Source organism: Schistocerca nitens, chromosome 6, assembly GCF_023898315.1.
Source record: "Schistocerca nitens isolate TAMUIC-IGC-003100 chromosome 6, iqSchNite1.1, whole genome shotgun sequence".
Classification (NCBI taxonomy): Eukaryota; Metazoa; Arthropoda; class Insecta; order Orthoptera; family Acrididae; genus Schistocerca; species Schistocerca nitens.
This window is the reverse complement of record NC_064619.1, coordinates 118,123,613-118,142,493: the sequence shown is the minus strand read 5'-3', so window position 1 is coordinate 118,142,493 and position 18,881 is coordinate 118,123,613. Positions and strand designations below refer to the sequence as shown.

At 38.7% G+C, this 18,881-nt stretch overlaps 1 protein-coding gene across 1 annotated transcript in view; it reads right to left on the bottom strand.

Moving 5' to 3' along the window:
• Positions 1 to 677: 677 nt before the first annotated feature.
• Positions 678 to 18,881, bottom strand: part of LOC126262491 (unconventional prefoldin RPB5 interactor-like protein) — a 57,509-nt gene continuing 39,305 nt past the window's right edge. The window contains exons 3-6 of the mRNA XM_049959156.1: positions 9,857 to 10,006; positions 9,590 to 9,737; positions 948 to 1,551; positions 678 to 853 (exon numbers count right to left, since the gene is read on the bottom strand). Of these exons, the coding sequence (XP_049815113.1) occupies positions 740 to 853; positions 948 to 1,551; positions 9,590 to 9,737; positions 9,857 to 10,006 (1,016 nt within the window). The 3' untranslated portion in view covers positions 678 to 739. The remainder of the gene's footprint in view (positions 854 to 947; positions 1,552 to 9,589; positions 9,738 to 9,856; positions 10,007 to 18,881) is intronic.

Here is an 18,881-nt window from a genome sequence, read left to right as displayed (position 1 = left end):
TGTTTGTGAACAAATCAAAGAAATGACCAGGTCATACACCTTATGTTGAAAACCACCATCCCGAATAACTGGAGGCCAACAGTCAGCAATCCTGCCAGTATTTTTAAGTTATGAAAGTGCACCAATCTCCATCTACTACTAATGGTCTTCACTTGTTAGGCTGAAGAACATAACTTTACATTTGGTGTTTAGTCATTTTGTGTGTGTATAGGTCTGAATCACATAAGCATGATAGTGTTTGGGCATCTACTTTTTACAAAATCAAACCTGCAAATGTCTAAGCTATTCTTTACTCTTGAGAATTATATTATTATTATTAGTCACAGAAGTATGCTAACATCATAAAAGAATTTATGTGCTTTTCACCCAAGTGAGCCTTTTTAATACTTCTTCCAAGCAAAATAGCAAATGTTCTGCTGTATCCCAAAACTTTAATGGGTCTGTTGTCAGTTAGGAAAGTGCTTACTACAAAGCCTCTTACACCTAGAAGTAAATATATTAATTTTTGTCTCCTCTGTAACCTCACTGCTTTAGATGCTACACACTAAACAGCTTGCATAATGTACTTCTTACAAATTTAAGGTTGGCCAATATTCCACAAATTTTTGTTAAGAAGTTACATATCTTGAAAGTGATACTACAAACAGCTACAATGAAAAAAGAAGTTTTATTGAAAGTAATTTCTGCATAAAAATTCTTTATTAAAAACATATACAGTAAAATAGTCAATTCACTATATTTATCTTTTTTGGGATCTTGCAGCTCGGAACTTACTGACTGGTCTGGTCGTTTGGATATGTAAATCTTTAGGTGGCTCTGAGGCACAGCCATGTTCCACCACATCTATATGTACCTAGGCAGATAAAACAAAGAATTTAAAACATACAGATACTTACATTATCACTGATATTGTGAAAAGAGGAATATATTTTCATATAGGATCTTACCGGTACTGGCAGCTCCCTTGTTCTTTGTTTGGGTCCATTAAAGTTAACATTCAGAATATCTAACTTATCAGATTCATTGTGAAAAGCCACTTTATTACTGATATCTGAATTTGAATTTGTTCGTTTTAATATGGATTTTGGGCCAGATGATTGCTTACAGCTTTTGATATACTGATCATATATGTCTGCAGGATTCTCTACTGCAATTTCTTCATTTTGCTTCTGAGATTTCACTGGTTCAATGGAACTGTGTTTGAATTCTATGTGAAGTGGTTCCTCAGCCTCACTGTCAGAGAAATTGTGATGTTCTAAAATAAGGTCACTCTTGAAAGACACTCTCCTTGCAGTAGACTTGGAATTTTCATGGTTGGAATCATCTTTCAATAATGATTCACAGGGAGTGTCACTAACTGTGGTTTTATTGTCAGTGTCTTTTTGCTCTTTATAATCAACCAGCCGCTCCTTTTGTGAGTTGGCGTTATCATGAGAATTTCCTTCAGTCAGCAATCCATTGGAAATATCAGCAGTCACTATATTATCTTCGAACTCCTCATCACTTTCTTCGTATTCATAATCTTCTTCTTCAGAATCATCTGCATGTAACCTTAGAAAAAGTAAAAGGAATTGCAACAGTAAAATACTGATTGTGTTTTGAGATGTTAACATGGAAGATTATAGGTAGCTCTTATTTCAACATTATGTGCCTAGCGTAATTGTGGTTTTCACATTATCGCTAGTCTATAAACAAAAACTATTTCAATGTTTGTATGTTAAAATACCAGTTTTACTCTATAAAATAGTTAACAACATGAACAAAAAAATTTGATGCGTAATAGAATACAGGGAACCCCCCCCCCCACACACACACACAATGGTGCAACAGCACCAAAACATGTGTAAGAGAGAAAAACAACTTTGATTTTCCTCATGTTGGAATCCTCGAAATATTTGTTTTGTTCAAACAAACATAGACACATATAGCGATCTTTCCAGGTAGAAAAGAACCCTCAGATTATGTATCTGTGAGAATAAAAATATTGAAGATAAAACTACACAGTATAATACTGTGATTTGCTGTAACACTGGAGCCTGCTAGACAGAAAGCTCAAATTATAGGATTAAGACAAATTTACAGTGTTCTTTTACTTCCTGAATATTTTTCGAAAATCAACGGTGTGAGAATTTAGTTTAATACAACTGACTCCGTTTATGGAAACTTTGTGGATCAGAAGTTTGTCACCAATATTTTTTATTTATTTATCATATGGCTTTTCGACATACCGCGGAGAAAGAGCATGTACTGCATAATGTTTACAACATAAAATCTTATAAACATACGTCTAGAACATTTATGTAATATACTGACTTTGAAATCGCCAGGACGAAGTCTTCTGATCTATCATTGTATGATCTTCTGGGGCATTCTCCTGTAGTGTGTCTGATATTCTGTGGTTCTTTGAAATCATAAAAAGTGCTGACCCCATCTGTTTAAAAAATATGCACATCTGCTGTGTTGAGTTCTAATTTTGTTTAGTACTGAACATGTTTAGTATGGCAAGTCAAATCCCAGTGGTTTTTGGGTGATGCATGGCATGCTGTTAATTTGCTGTCCAGTCCATTCTTGAGTATATGTGTTATTAATCTTGATATTATTGTTGGTGGTTGTCTAGAATGGGGTCTGTTATGGTTTGCATCATCTACTTCTTGATGAAGTGGTAGATTTTTGTTATCCAGATCATTTTGTATGCCTTTTTAAGAGGATTTATGTGACATACTTGAGTGGCTGAAATGTGGTGATGTAGTGGCAGCCATTCTGAAGGTATTGATTTGACAATGCCAGCAATCATTCTCTTGGTGTTACTTAGTTGGACATTCATCTTTTGTGCATAAGGGCAGTTTAGCCACACTGAGGCATACTGTAAGGGCTTCAAAAAGCAAACGTGGTGTCAGAAAAAAGAGAAGGTCCTTCTGAGGACCTACTGACCAGAAAACTTGGACACTCGGTGTGGCCTTGCCATATTAATATAGAAAACATAAGCTACTCAAACAGCCAGTACCTATCAAAATTTTTTAAAAATAAATCTAAAAACAAAGATGATGTGACTTACCGAACGAAAGCGCTGGCAGGTTGATAGACACACAAACAAACACAAACACACACACAAAATTCAAGCTTTCGCAACAAACTGTTGCCTCATCAGGAAAGAGGGGAAGGAGATTGAAAGACGAAAGGATGTGGGTTTTAAGGGAGAGGGTAAGGAGTCATTCCAATCCCGGGAGCGGAAAGACTTACCTTAGGGGGAAAAAAGGACAGGTATACACTCGCTCACACACACATATCCATCCACACATATACAGACACAAGCAGACATATTTAAAGACAAAGCTGAAACCACAGAAACCAAATATTCCTAGCCCTTCACTTGTGAAGAAATCTTGACAGCACTTAAATGTGTTTAGCCAGGAAAAGCTCCCAGGTGTGAAAATATCCACCATGAATTCCTAGAATTCCTAATAAACTGTGGCAAATAAACAAAAGTATGGATGGCTCATTTCTTCACAAACATTATACAAACTGGCAATAGATCATTAGTATTGAAACACTACAATTGCTATAATAAAAACTGACAAACCAGCTGTTAGTCCTAAGAGCTACAGAGAAATATCCCTACTATCCATGACCTATCAGCTATTAGAACAGCTTATCCATAATAGAGTACATGTAAGATTATTTAACATAACCCCCTTCAAACAAGAAGGCTTCCAGCCAAAACGAAGCTGTACAAATCAAGTTTGGTCACTTGCCATCTACACTGAGACATGATTTATAAGAAAACTTAAAACCACAACTGCATTCACTGACTTATCAGAGGGCTATGAAGGAAAATTAGGGTTTGACACACCGTCGACAATGAGGTCGTTAGAGATGGAACACAAGTTTGGAAGGTTTCAAAGACGAGATATGTAATAGGCCTTGCCCTTTCAAAGGAACCATTCCGGCATTTGCCTGGAACAATTTTGAGAAACCACAAAAAACCTAAATGTGGAGGCCGGAGGAGGTTTTTAACCACCATCATCCTAATGCAAGTCCTGGGCACCAACCACTATGCCACCTCACTTGGTAAATAAAGTGCGGAGAGAAGGCATGATATACAAGCTTCTTCATGCAATTTCTTGCAAACAAATTGCTCGCATAACAAATAATATGCTAAACAAATGACCGTCCAAAGTAGTCATGGGATCCAACATTTGCTCCCCAAGAAAATTGAAAAAAATTGGCTGTCATAGGGATCAGTCCTTGCTCCACTTCTCTTCAGCAGGTACAATGCAGACATCCCAAAAACAAAATCAAGGGAGTTAGGTAGTGTCAACCTCTGGGTATCTCAACAAGTTGTACTATAACTGAACAGTCAGAAGAATAGATGAGCTAGCTGTAGTAGGAAAGTACTTTTGTAAATGAAAACTACAATCAAAGCCACTAAAATAGAGGTTTCCTGATTCCAGATAAATAATAAATTCACTAGAAGAAAACTCAACATGTAACACAACAGTCACTCTTAATAAAACACCAAATATATGGGAGTAACCTTTGACAGAGCCCTTATCTTTCAGAGGTCATTTAGCAAAAACAGCCGAAAAACTGAAAACAAGAAACAACATCATTCTAGAGCTATGTGGTACAACCTGGGGAGAGTCAGTATCCACCCTACATTCTTCCACTCTGAGTCTTGTCATCTCAGCGGCTAAATATTGTAATCAAGAACTTTTATTACACAACTTGTAAGAATAGATTATCTGTTCCCAATTCTTCATCATTCCATACATATGACTTTATGAAAAATGATTTTCTTACTTTTGAATTTAAGATGATGAATTTACATATCCACATACCCAAAAGAGTTACTTAAAAAGTTTCAGTATATATACATGGTCCAGTCACAGTAATGGGACCACCTGTCAAAACCCTGAACAATGACTTTTTGCAGCTTGGAGGGGCAGGAAGAGTGTCTGGAAGATCCCTACAGGAATGTGGGGCCACTGCAACTCCAATGCCGTGGCCAGCTGCACTAGAATTCCCTGATGAGAAACCGTGGTGTGACCAGCTGTATCAAGATGGTCCCACAATTCTTGTGTGGGTTTAAATGTAGGGTGTTTGGTGGCTTGGGGAGTATGGTAAACTTACCTCGGTGCTCTTCAAACCACGGATGTACACTGCAAGCTGTGTGACGTGTTGTACTGGCCTGCTGGTATATGCCATCAAGCTGAGGAAAAAACAAACTGCATGTAGGGCCACCTGCCCGATGGAGCATCAAACATTCATCTTAAACGGTCACTTGTCGCTACTCAGTGGATGTCCAGTTGCAGAACTGTCATGCAAATTCCAGCCTTCATTGCCAATGAACAGCAGTCAACATGGATGCATGAACCAGGAGTCGGCTGTGGAGACCCATATGCAACAACTTCACCTCTAAACATATTCACAACTATCCTTCACCCCTTGACATCTATGATCCATGGAGCACCAAATTTGCCTTGATGCCCTGCACAGTATACTTTAACCACTATGGCGCACAAACAGTTAACAAACATAGGCATTTAGGAAATGCTTCCACCCTTGGCCCGAAAACCAATGAACATGCCGTTTTTGGACATCAGATGAAACACTCCATTTCTGCATTACAACAATGACTGCACTGTTATCCACATCCTCCTGACTACCTTTGCATACCCTCCGCTACTAGTGCTGCCACCTGCCATCTGCAAGTGGTTATTGCATGCTGATGTCAAAAACAGGCTGTGGTCACATTAATGTGACTGGACCATGCTTACATATGGACAATGCTTATTTCAAGTACACATGCCAGGCAGAGATTCAGTAGAAGAATCTTATTAAGCACAATTCATATCCAAAGATTGCTACTAAGAAGACTCTAGCAAGATCAATTCCTTAGTATTGTTCCTCACTCTAGGATGCTTGTCAAGTTGGATTTATGAAAAGGTGAGAGAAATCAAAGAAGCTTTGTAACATTCTTCACGTGTTTCTTTACTGAGATCAGAATAGCCCAGAAATCTCAAGACTCTGCAGTGGGAGACACTACAATAAAGATACTGTATGTTCAAACAACTTACTGGACTGCAACTAGGTGACATCTTTGCAACTGCCGATATTTCAGAAGTTGAATACCCTACCATTTTCAAGGCACAGACACTATGAGAGAGCACTGTGCAGGGAAATTTAAACACTTGGTAGATGGAGTTACACCAACCAAGAACCATAATATAGTATATTCGGAAAAAAAAAATAAAACCACACACACTTTATACAACTTGCACCATTAAACAACCACCAAATTTGATCAGCATCAGAAGTTATCAATAGTGAATGATTATGGTGAAAAATGGATCAGATGGGGATGTGTTATTGACCAACAGTGAATAAGGCAGGTGACATGAATAATGAGGTGCCAACGAAGTCTACAGACTTTGTCTTACGCTGGTAGCATTTCCAACATGACTGGTCATATTCTGCAAAAACATGGTGTGAAATGTGCTTTTCAACCACTGTGTAAGATAAGAGCCCTTTTAGGATCTGTAAGGGATGATCTTGGTTTGTAAAAGGCATGTGTCTACTGAATCCCATGCAGTCGTGTCATGTCAAACATCAGTCAGACAACTGGGTCCTTTAAGGACCAGTGCATACTGCTCAAGAGTCACTCACTGAAGCAAGTCCAGCTATTGTAGAACACTTCCCTGGTAGCAGCAATCCTACGGAGTGCAATAACGTCATTCTGGTGTTCACTTTCAGCTATTGGAATAGTGTTGTTATGGAAACAGTAGGGATTAAATTGGCAAGTGACCTCGTAAACAGAGATGGAGGTTTCTGCTTAAATTCTGCTTGGAATCCTGCTCTCTCCCTGGTCAAAGAGGAACAGAGTTAATTACAATTCACTGTCTATGACTTCTGATGTTGGTTATGCTTAGTAGTGGACAGGCCCTATTTCTTTATGTGTGTGTTTTCTTACAGCATAAGCCACATTATGGTTCTAGGCAGGCACAGCCCCACTTACTGAGAGTTTAAGGAGAGAAGTGTGATGATCCTATGCCCTTATATACCACACCTAAAGGACACCTTAACACAGTGGTCACATGGGTGCCAGTCGGTGCTGGACGGATTGGAATGCAGAGCTGGTATGTTCCAAGATGATCCCAGAAACTTTTAACTTACTCATACATAGTTCTCCACTATGGACAGTGTTGTGCATGACTTCATACATGATAGTAAGGAGAGGTGGGCTACAGAGTGGTACGGCAACTGGCGACATAGGAAAGCTGGACAGGAGTAGAAATGATAAGCGAAGAAATTAACACAGTTAACAGAATATTTGCTTAACTTGTACTTTTCCGAGCTTATAAGACTCATTACAAATAATGCGACAAGAAATACAGTCTAGCTCTCAGTGTCAACAAGGAAGAGGCTTGCTGTACTAAGCACAAACTACGATGTTGGAGCCATGACTAGAGGATGCCTGCATACTATCACGTAATGATGTGGCTCGAGGTGCAAATGGGTCTGAGTGGCTGCTGTTGATCATCCTATATTGTGGTGACAGAAAGCAGTTGTAGCCCAGAGCTGCTGGAGACATGGCTCAGCACATGTGTTCCATTGGGTCTGCCGTATCCCACATGATCACTATCGGCATCTCACGGAAACTTGCAATTCTGTTGCTATGATGTCCATAGAGTGGTATTGATATATGATACCACAATGTACAAATATATTCCGCAAGCCACTGTACAGTGTGTGGTATCATGTATCGCTATTACCCCGTGGTCATCAAAGTTGGCATCGGAATTACAGGTTTCTGCACCCACTAAGCTATGCCTCCAGTGGCTCCGTACCATGAACGCCTTCTGTTGCCGAAATATAGGACAGGCTAGTGGCAGCCACTCAGACTTGGAGCCTATTCATTGTGTGATTCTATGGAGACACTGCCTAATCGCAGCTCCGACACCATCATTACTCCTTGGTGCAGGGAGCCTCGTCCTTGTTGACACTGGGAGCTGGACACTCTTCCTGCATAATTTGTAGGTTGGTGTATGAAGTCATACGCAACATACATATTAAATATTACAGCAAAATTTGCCTTGCAATCTGTGAAGTGTTTAGAATGAGATATGCCTTAAGAGAATCAAAACTGGTGATGAGATGTGGGTCTATGGTTATGATGTTCAGACCAAGGTTCAATCTTCACAATGGGTCGGAAAAGGCTCTCCAAGATCAGGTCAGGTCAAATGTCAAAGCCATGCTGATACTTTTCTTTGACCTTGAAGGATTAGTTCATCATTAATTCGAGCCACAGGGAGAAACTGTTAATTGATGTACTACCAGGATGTGCTGCAATGCCTGCGAGAAAATGTGAGAAGGAAATGGCCTGAAACATGGCGAGACAATTCATGGCTCTTGCATCACAATAATGCTCCCACATATTCATCCCTGTTGGTGTTTAACTATTGCAAAAAAATGAAATCACTGTGCTGCCTAATCCTCCATACTCTCCAGACCTGGTCCATGCACACTTTTTTGATTTCTGAAGTTAAAAACTGCATTGAAAGGACAAATATTTGCAATGATGGATGAGATAAAAGAAAATTCACAGATGGCGCTTCGAGCGATCCAGCAAGAGGCGTTCCAAGACTGCTTCCAGAAGTTGAAACGACACTGGGAGCAGTGTATCAATTGTGGAGGAGAGCATTTTGAAGAAGACTATACACAATAAGGAAAAGGAAAGTGCAGAAAAATTTTGTGGACAATGTTCCGGAATTTTTTGAACATACCTCTTATGTTTGGGCAGGGAAATTGCCTCTTCATCACAAAAGGCTAGGAGCAGATTTGGTTTGTCAGTTACAAAAGAGGCTCACAGTTTTAAACATGCAATTTATGGCTTCGTGACAACTGGACAAACACACACATCATGAACAATGAGCAAAAACCTTTATAAAAGTTTTTATATTTACAGTACATAGATCTTGTCTTGGTAGGTTTCATCAGCCTTATAAGTTTCACACCTGTTTACAAGTGAGTCAATTAGCACATACTTCAAAATTTTTTAAAGCGGATGTGGAGCATAGAACACCGTACTCTAAACAAGAGTGGACAGGTGAACTGAGGACTTCTACAACCTGTTCCTTTAATAATCACGTATCATGATAATGCTTATATGAAAAGACCTTTTTGCTGACTAGAGATCCAGAAGCTTCATTCGTAAAAATGTCTAGCCACTGTAACAGTGGACCCATACATTTTGTAGGCTCAGATAGTTGTCAGTAGTAACAAAAGATGCTGTATTTTATGCAGAAATACTACTCCTGAAGTATTGCAAACCACAGTTTAAGTGGGAATCTTAAAGCTGGTACCTACAATGTATACATTATCCCAATAACAACGTTTCTGGAAGTTGCATTGCATACAAAAGAAATACCGATAATGTTCTTCCAAGTTAAGTGGTGGAACAAAAAAATTAGTGTAAAAACAATGCTCAGCACTTCTTGTCACAGCAGTTCGTGAAGTAAATTTAACAACTTTCTGCTGGTGCATAAAGTAATAATTCACATTATTAATAAACACAAACACAAAAAATTACCTGTCTAGTTCTTCTTCTAATTCCTCTTGTAGTTCTAGGTCATCCAGTCTCTTCCACAAATCTTCTTCACTCTTTACTTCGGTCTTTTCTTTTCTGCGCAGCTCAGCCAGTTTCTTGCGATATTCTCGCTCCTTTTGGCGGTGCTGAACTACAAAAATCACACGCTTTATTGTAGGACTGATATGTTCTTGGGAACAACATAAAGTACTGACTTTTAAATGAACTGAAAACAATGAAGACAGAGTTCCGACAGCTAAGGACAATTACCTCTCCATTCAGCTTCCTTTTCTTCATCAAAAGGTTCTAAGATTTCTTCTCCTTCTTTATTTCCAAAGGCTTCCTCTGCAAATGGAAGTTCTTTTCTGGATGTGAGCAAAGTTCTTTCATCATTTAACTTTGCCAGCATTTCATCACACACTGAAACAGCATTATACATTGTCAATGAATGGAAAATATAAAAGAATGCAACAGGGAAACCGCACAGCAATAAATGTGAAAGTACAGTTATTAAATTCTTGTGAGAATGATTTGTTAATGTGATGCAGAACTGAGCTAAAATGGCATCACTATAACAAACATGAAAGTTAAGCTAGGCAACACCAAAAAATTTGACTTAACTGTGAAAAACAAAAACCACAATTTAAATATAATGTGACTGGATGGATAAAAATTTACGTATCCAACTACATTATATTTTCTAAAATTGATTACTTTTGTGGATATATTAAAACCACAATGCAAGTAATAGGAAGGGTGATGTGAACAGTACAAGTAACACAGCACTCTGTTGAGTTTAGACATAGTTACAGTCTGTTGTGTTTAGCCATACTCCCTTTTATACCCTGGTTTTGGCTGCACAGGTGTTTTTTTTCTTTTCAATGCCTAGATGGTCTTACAACTGCTTTCTGACAACAAAATTTTGAATCAATTCTTTTTTTTTGTCTGTAAGTTAAGCACCATGCTAGTATCAGAGGCTACAAACCAGACAATATATATTTTTAACATATAGTTGAAGTACAACGAGGCTATAAACTTCAAATATATTTAAAAGGTGTGCAGTAACTTCTTTGTTTCCGAATGTAAGGTAACTATTTGAAGTTTTCTGTAAATAATAAAGTAAACTTTAACAAAAGGCAATGATAATTATTGTTACTGTTGATACATGTGGCTTGGTGGTTCAGTAGTACAGAGCCTGACTACACAGATCTTCCGTTCTAGCCTTGATCAGTGCTGGGATTTTTATCTGTCAGTTATCACTTCTGGCAATGTTTGTCAATGTGAAAATGCTGAATTGCACTGTTGTTTGGTGTCCCCCTACAAATGGCTATGTGAGCCAATTCAAAGGTCAGAGGAAGGTAACTGTATACTCCCTCCAATAGGATCATGTCTAGTAAACCACTGTGGTGTTTACACCAAACTTCCATTTGATAACAGCTTCACTTCTTTATTAGGCAAATAAATGTACTTGTGTGTAATCCAAGAGGCAAACAATGGAAGTAAATAAAGAAAGGGCCAAGAACTTAATTAGAGTAAAGGTAGTGCCTATGTAAATATAGTTACAAAGCAGTGGTATCATAGTAATTTTTGAATTAGCACAAAGCAAGAACCTAGGTTTGAGTCTTCTTCTGGCACTATTTTTTAATGGCTGCTACATATTTGTTACAATGAATGTTCAGCATATCTGAACAGCTGGCACTGATACTGTTTCATGTCAGTGCATCTTCACTAATTTGATATCCACCGATCCATTCATTTCATTTTCATTTCATACTTATAAGATGTTGTTTGCTTTTGAAAGATTCTTATTTTTTCACCACTAGGACAGCAATGCTGTCAATGGATTGAGCAGAAACTCATGAACCTGCTCTGGATGTGATTAAGAAGATTCATATGAAATGGAAATCAATCATGGATTCTAGGATATTTCCCACACATCTGCTGAAGATCACACTACAGGTAGCTAGCTCATGGCAAAGTATGTTCATCACTGGTTTCAGGGAAGCTGCTAAGAGAGCCTCATCCAGGAGACAGGAAAGTCTCCCGCTAGTCAAAGAATTTCTTTTGCAGATTTTTTAAAGTTCCATAAAATGCTTTACTGGTGTAGATCCTTACAATCTCTCAGGTCTCAGACAATGTGGGTCAATCACCTTCCTGATATAGGGGAATTGTATTCCTAGGTGTTGTTGGATTAGAAATTCCAGAAATGCACGACAGCAGTGGAAAGGTGGGTCCTATGTTTTAATGTCAAGAATCAAATTGAGATACTCTTACATTACCTAGGTTGATGTCTCCATGTGCTGTTAGGAAACACCATTGCTTCCATGTACAGCTGTTGTTGGTGATAAGTCATGTCTGCCACAAATGAAAACCATATTACTGCTTTTATAGCTTTACAGAGCTACTGGAAAAGAGACTGGGCTTAGAAATACTTGCTGGAAACTGCAATTCAAAGGGCAGCAGAGTTCCAGCAGATGGCATTTGAGCTGTATCAGAGCTGCACACTTGTACTTATCGATAAGCAATACAATCTGTTCCCTCATATAACACAATGATGATTTTGGGATAGATCTGCCAACAGCATGGTGTAACATGCTTGTTATGTGATGAACTCAAATTTGGACAATGCCTTGGTGTAAAAAAAAAAAAAAAAAAAAAGTCAGCTTGTTGTACAGTCACAGTTTGGTATGACAAGTGTCCATCATAGGGTGTTCATTTTGGGGTTATTCTACCTCAGAGGTGGAAGGGAATAGCTGTTGTAGAAAGAACATTACTGTTTAATGTTTCATGTATAAAAAAAAGGCATTAAAGATGGAGCACGAGCTCAGATTAGTGAATGACAGGAAAGGAAACTGGTCATGCCCTTCGAAAGGAACCAACCCAGAATTTGCCTGGAGCTATTAAGGGAAATCACAGAAAACCTAAATCAGGATGCAAAAATGTGGATTTGAACTGTTGTTCTCTCAAATGCAAGTCCAGTGTGCTAACCACTGCATCTCCTAGCTCAGTATGTTACAAGAGGGACAAGTATGGAGTAGAATGGAAAACTTGAGTCATGCAGATGACAACTCCACCTTAAGCTCTGCCCCAATGATTTGTCCTTTTTGGGGGAGCCTCTACCTCCAGAGTAGGGCACTGTTAATATGTTTAAAAAGTATCTGCTGCAGGGCACAGTAAGCTTTTGCCCGATCTGCGTGTCATTCACGCGGCTACCATGTGCGAAAGAGAGTGTGAACGCACTTCCTGTACTATGGCAGAAGTTGTCTCAGATTACAGATTCTGCCTTGCAGGAAAATGAATGCTTGCACAGCCAGGCGGTTAGAGCAGACGAATAAGTGCTTGTTCACGGCCCACAGATTTCATGCAATTGCATTCACTTGCACTAGGTAGAGTGCAAATGTGTGATGTGCTTCACTTACCACCAGAGTTGAGCAACATTTATTCAAATGATGAATAACAAACATTATTCATTTATACAAATAAAAACATTTATTTGTCATGTGTGAATAAAAGGTGTTACGAATAACAGACAAATTTGAAATCCATTGAAATTTATTACTCCTATTAAATGAATATACTTTTCACCGCTTTTACATTAATCTTCAGAACAACTCTTTTTTTCAAACATCTCATGAGGAACTTAATTTACAAAGATTTATCACTGTGATAACAAAGAAAATATGTTCCACACATGGGAAGAGGATACCAGTGTGTTATATCTTCTGAAATTGTCTTTCTTTCATTATACCATATATGACTTTTTTCGACAAAAACTGAGAAATCATCAAATCCACTATAGTTTTTTTTTAAACATCATAACACCATTTAAAACTCATGACTTGATTTCTTCAACGTTTCTTTTGTTATTATATGTCTGTAAGTTCATTTTAAGTCTCCTCTGGTCTTCAACAACATTACAGGTGAACTATTTGTTTTTAAGTCATGGGCAAGATATTGCTGCAAAGATTGCAATTGGTATCGAAAAGTGAAAAAATCTTTCTATTGTCTCTGGACACTTTCTTAATAAAGAAAGTCAACACGCTATTATGAACTCTTGTATACTCAAACCCAGTGTCTTTTCCGAAATCTTTGAACCTCAAAGCTTTATGTGACTGCATGGATGTAAGTCAGATCAAACAACTACCCCACATTCTAACAAAGCTTACTCAGGGTTAATCTTAAAACACTTTTGGATGACTTTGGGATGCCCTGCAGCATTCCACAGATGTTTTATTTCTTTATATTTAGTCTGTTGATAGTCATTGGCAGCCACTGAGTTCTTACTTTGTTCATTCATTTTGTTGCACAATAAATATGAGTGAACTGTTTAATTCTATTAACAAGGCACCCATATCCGACAGTGTTAGCAATCTCGGTACAACGGAAAAAGGTGGTGCAGATTAAGAGTTTCTGTTGGCTGCATTCTCATGTTTTTCTACTTGCGTAGAGTACTTCTGCATGTTAGTGGGGATAGGGGGGAAGCACTGGCAACTGAAGAGTCAGTTGAAATAGGCCACATTGGTTCACCTTTGAAGGTTTTTTTAAGGTACATTTGTTGAGCCATACAGCAAATGAAGCTGTGTTCAGCCTGATGGTTGGTTTGGACACTGCAGTACTTTACTAGGAATGGTGGTGTGACCTTGACTTCCTCCCACTTCTGACCAAGTTATACAGTCATTAGACGGGAACCTATTGACTTGATGTTTTTCTCATTGTTAGGTATGACAGATATTATAAGTAACAGATAAACAATATGACTAACAGGGGATGAAACCAAAATCTTTAGCTTTGCAGTGTGGAACTTAACCCATTGAGTCACATTTACGTACAATTCATTAGTAACATGAGAGAAGGAAAGTTGTTATTCACCACACAGCAGAGATGCTGAGTCACGATAGGAACAATAAAAAGATTCACACAATCATAGCTTTCGGCCATTTAGGCCTTTGTCAGCAGTAGACACACGTACACACACTCGTGCAAGCACAACTTGCACACACATCAATTCATTAATAAGTTATTTATCAAACAGGAACTGTACCAAGCCAAAGGAGCAAACACCAGTCATGTAAGTTGGTACAAGATTAGAAGTAAACAAATAAAATAGAGTGGCATTCTACTTTATCTGTTATTTAAGTTACAAATATCTCATTCCTGAATAAATTTATCTGAATGACCTACTTAATTGAATAATTATCTAGATAGAAATTTATTTGAATAATGCCCATCTCTGCTTGCCACTACACCATGCATTTAATTCCTCTGTCTGTTCACTGCAGTTAATATTATCAACTGTAACGAATCCTATTACTTCATTTACTCAATTTTGGCACGAGAGCCTACAGCGTAGCTTGGCTGAAGTTTTTTTTGTTAATTATAAACAAAGCTTACAATTATAATCTGTTGTCACACTCCTCAACATAAATCTTTTTAATTTGTTCTGTCCAAAATATGTCTCAAAATCAGTGTAATTTTAGCAGCAGGCCAAATGTGACCATTATTACATCAACTATTCTTTCATGCAAATTTACAGCTCCACAGCTAAATCAATGACCTTCAATAACATTCAGTTTTCATTTATCATTTTAATTTTTGTCACACATGATCATACTCAGTTGCTTTGGTAATATCTGGTGAATCTCGGGTATATAGCATACACTTCCTCCATAGAAAATCAACAGCTAAAAAGAAATTCTCCAGCACTTGCCGGGCCCATTAATGCAGCTATGTAGTGATGAAGTTGTATGGAGTCTTATGTTTCCTTAGCCACACAGCAGGGCCAGTAATCAGTGAAAGCATGCTGTGTGATACCAAGTGAGGAAACTGCCAGCTGTGTGCTTCTGCAACACGCACAAAGCGAGTGACGGGCAACGAGTACTACTCGTGCAGTTCCACCGTTCAAATGCAGTGCTCTGGTCAGGTGTAGACACAAGCTAGCAGTTTCAATGACAACACGTTCTGGATCCATTCACATTCCACTTTTATTGGTGTAGTTTATGTCACTCTTTTCCTCTGAGAGATTAGTTCCCAAAAAGTGTCAAGCAATATATTGCTTCGTCCTGCCACATATGTCTTCAAAAGAATATGGCATTAAAAACAGAGGAATCTGAAATCACAAGGAAGCTTGCTGACAATCATTTATACTGCACACAATTTGAAAATGGGCCAGGAAAGTGGGAAACAGTAGTGGTACACAAAATACTCCATCACACACTGATGGTGGTGGTGGTGGTGGTGGTGGTGGTGGTGGTAAGTTCCTATTGGACCAAACTGCTGAGCTCATTGGTCACACTGGAAAGTGACTTGCAGAGCATACAGACAGGTATTGTTACATCCATTTGTCTGTTAGCTAACAGAGGAAAAAAAGAAAAAAAAATATTAATAAGAAAAATGATTATACTTGTCACAGTTTGAAATAAAAATATATTTTAGTATGTTTTCTGTTACATCAAATTAATGAAGTTTTGACGGCGCACAGTCATCTGCAAGAGGCTCCATGGATGGATGTACAAAGTCTCATTGGAGCAGTTATAGATGGCACTATGAAAGCTAGGAAGTGTGCCAATATTATTGTTGATCTGTTGCATACCTGCATGGCCAGTAACCTGATTGAAAATGACATTTTCTAGTAGAACAGTTATAACTACACTACAAGATCTGGCAGAAGGAATAGCAGGATGGAGAAAGCACAGGGCCTAGAAACAAAGTGAGACATTTATTGAAACACGCATTGAAAACAAAGAACAAATATGCCATTACACATCATATTTGCCTTTTATTTGGTTCTGAATATAACACCACACAGATGGTTGCCATCACTTTCCATGCTTTCCCCCTGCCACAAATGGAAGCTTCCATTGACAGATTCAGCATGTTCAATGGGATCACCTACACAGCTGCATGCATCATTTACTCATGTTCAGCCATGGCATGAGGATGTGTGGCATATCCTTCACTCTTCTAGCATAACCATAAGAAGAAATCAATATTATGAGAAGGAAAGTTGCCACTCACCATATGGCGGAGATGCTGAGTTGCAGACAGGCACACCAAAAAGACTCTCACAATTACAGCTCGCAAGATCCCCTCGCTTCTAAACTGATACTGTTACTACTCAGCTTAGCCGCGAGTCCGTAGAGGGTGGTATATGTGATGTACAGTATAACTGGTCAGCATTTCCACCCGGAATTTGCGAGTGTACGTCGGACCTTTCTCGATCATCAAGTTCGTACTTACTAAGATATGCATTTGTTAATGAACGGGTGAGAATTTTAACGAGGCAAAATTATGATAAATAGTTTTAAACATCCAGAGGCTCCTCCTAGTATTCATGTTGTCATAAATGACTAATTATTAAATATAAATAAACAAAATCGGTGACTTTGGCGTCAAGATTGCGGTACTTCCCGTCATGTATATTTCCCAGGCTGACGCTTGTTGCTACGGTCCAACGCCGAGCCCCACCCCACTACGCACGACATATGGTCGCTTTGTCACCTAGCCAGCCAGCATGGGAAATGCTCTCCGACTCATGGCCGGCTACAGATTACAGCACTTCGTAACTATCGTGAATACATCAATAAGAGACAATAATTTATTAAAACTGGTAAAAATGCCTTCCTCATGTAACAGGCACCTTACAAGCTTTCGGCGATTAAGGTCTTCATCAACAATATATACACACACACACACACACACACACACACGCACACGCACACGCACATACACTCATGCAAATGCAACTCGCACACACAACTGCATAGCTTTCGGCCATTAAGGCCTTCATCAACAATAGACACACATGTGCAAACACACACACACACACACACACACACACACACACGCAAATGCAACTCACACACATCTGCATAGCTTTTGGCCATTAAGGCCTTTGTCAACAACAGACATACATACACATACATATGCAAACACACACAACGCAAATGCGACTCACACACAACAACTGCGGTCTCTCGTGTGTGCGTGCGTGTGTGTGTGTGTGTGTGTGTGTGTGTGTGTGTGTGTGTGTGTGTTTTGTTGATGACGGTCTTAATGGGTGAAAGCTATAATTGTGAGAGTCTTTTTGTTGTGTCGATCTGCAACTCAGCATCTCCACTATATGATGAGTGGCAACTTTCCTTCTCATAATATTGTTGCATTCCATCCTGGATTTTCCTTTGTTTCATAAGAAGAAATCAGGAAACCTAAGGTGGGGATTTGTTGGGCAACTTTATCCTGTACATTTAGTTTCTGTACAATATGCATTTTACATGGACAGATATGCAGATCATCACAGATGATGCGCCAAGGAAACAATCTGTCACTGTTAGTTGTAGCGGGACTTTGAATTTCGCCGCACTATACTCGTTCCCTCAGATATAAATTATACCGTCGCAGCTGTATGAGCGCTCAACTGCAGAGAAAATATTTATAAGAAAATGAAGGTACAAAAATTGTAACGCTTTTTGTTTTCTACCCGCTCTTGTCTCTTAAGAGGGGAAGCTAAACTTACTTATTTGCTAGTCTTGGTATGATTCAGATGTAAAAACTTATTGATGTGCAGACATATAGTATTGTGGAAGCTTGTATGAAATTTGGAGGATGGAAGCAGCCGTAAAATACATTGCATTCAATATCAAGATGGTAGTCATTCGTAGACATTAGTAATTCCTGGATGATGAAATTTACTGCAATATTTTGGAGCAGCTACGACTTTTTCATGCAGAAATGAAGCAGGAGATTGTTGGAGAACAAGACCTGGATGCCGCACGAGAGAAGACATATTAACATGGCAATGAATGTACTATTATCTACGCCATTTCCCCTGTTAATCACATTTTGTTATTCTCTGTTCTCTTTCGAATAATTTTTGTAGTGGAAATTGGTTTGACTTTTGCTCAGAAACGCCACAAGGACCACCCCAACAATAGCTTTTCCGAATCACGAAGTCCGATAGCTTTTCTGTAATACGAAGTCCGATTTGCATTTCATTCTTTCCCTTTTTCATGGTCATTTCTTCCCACATTTTCAACCTTTTCTTTTCTTTTCTTTTCTTCTCTTTCTCTTTTTTATTACCCACTACAACTGGCGACCTTGACAGGACTCGAACCTGCGATCTCGCATATGCACACAAACGCATGCACTCACACAAACACATATACACTCACGCAAATGCAACTCACACACACACACACACACACACACACACACACACACACACACACACACACAAATCCAACTCACACACAACTGCATAGCTTTTGGCCATTAAGGCCATCGTCAACAATAGACATAC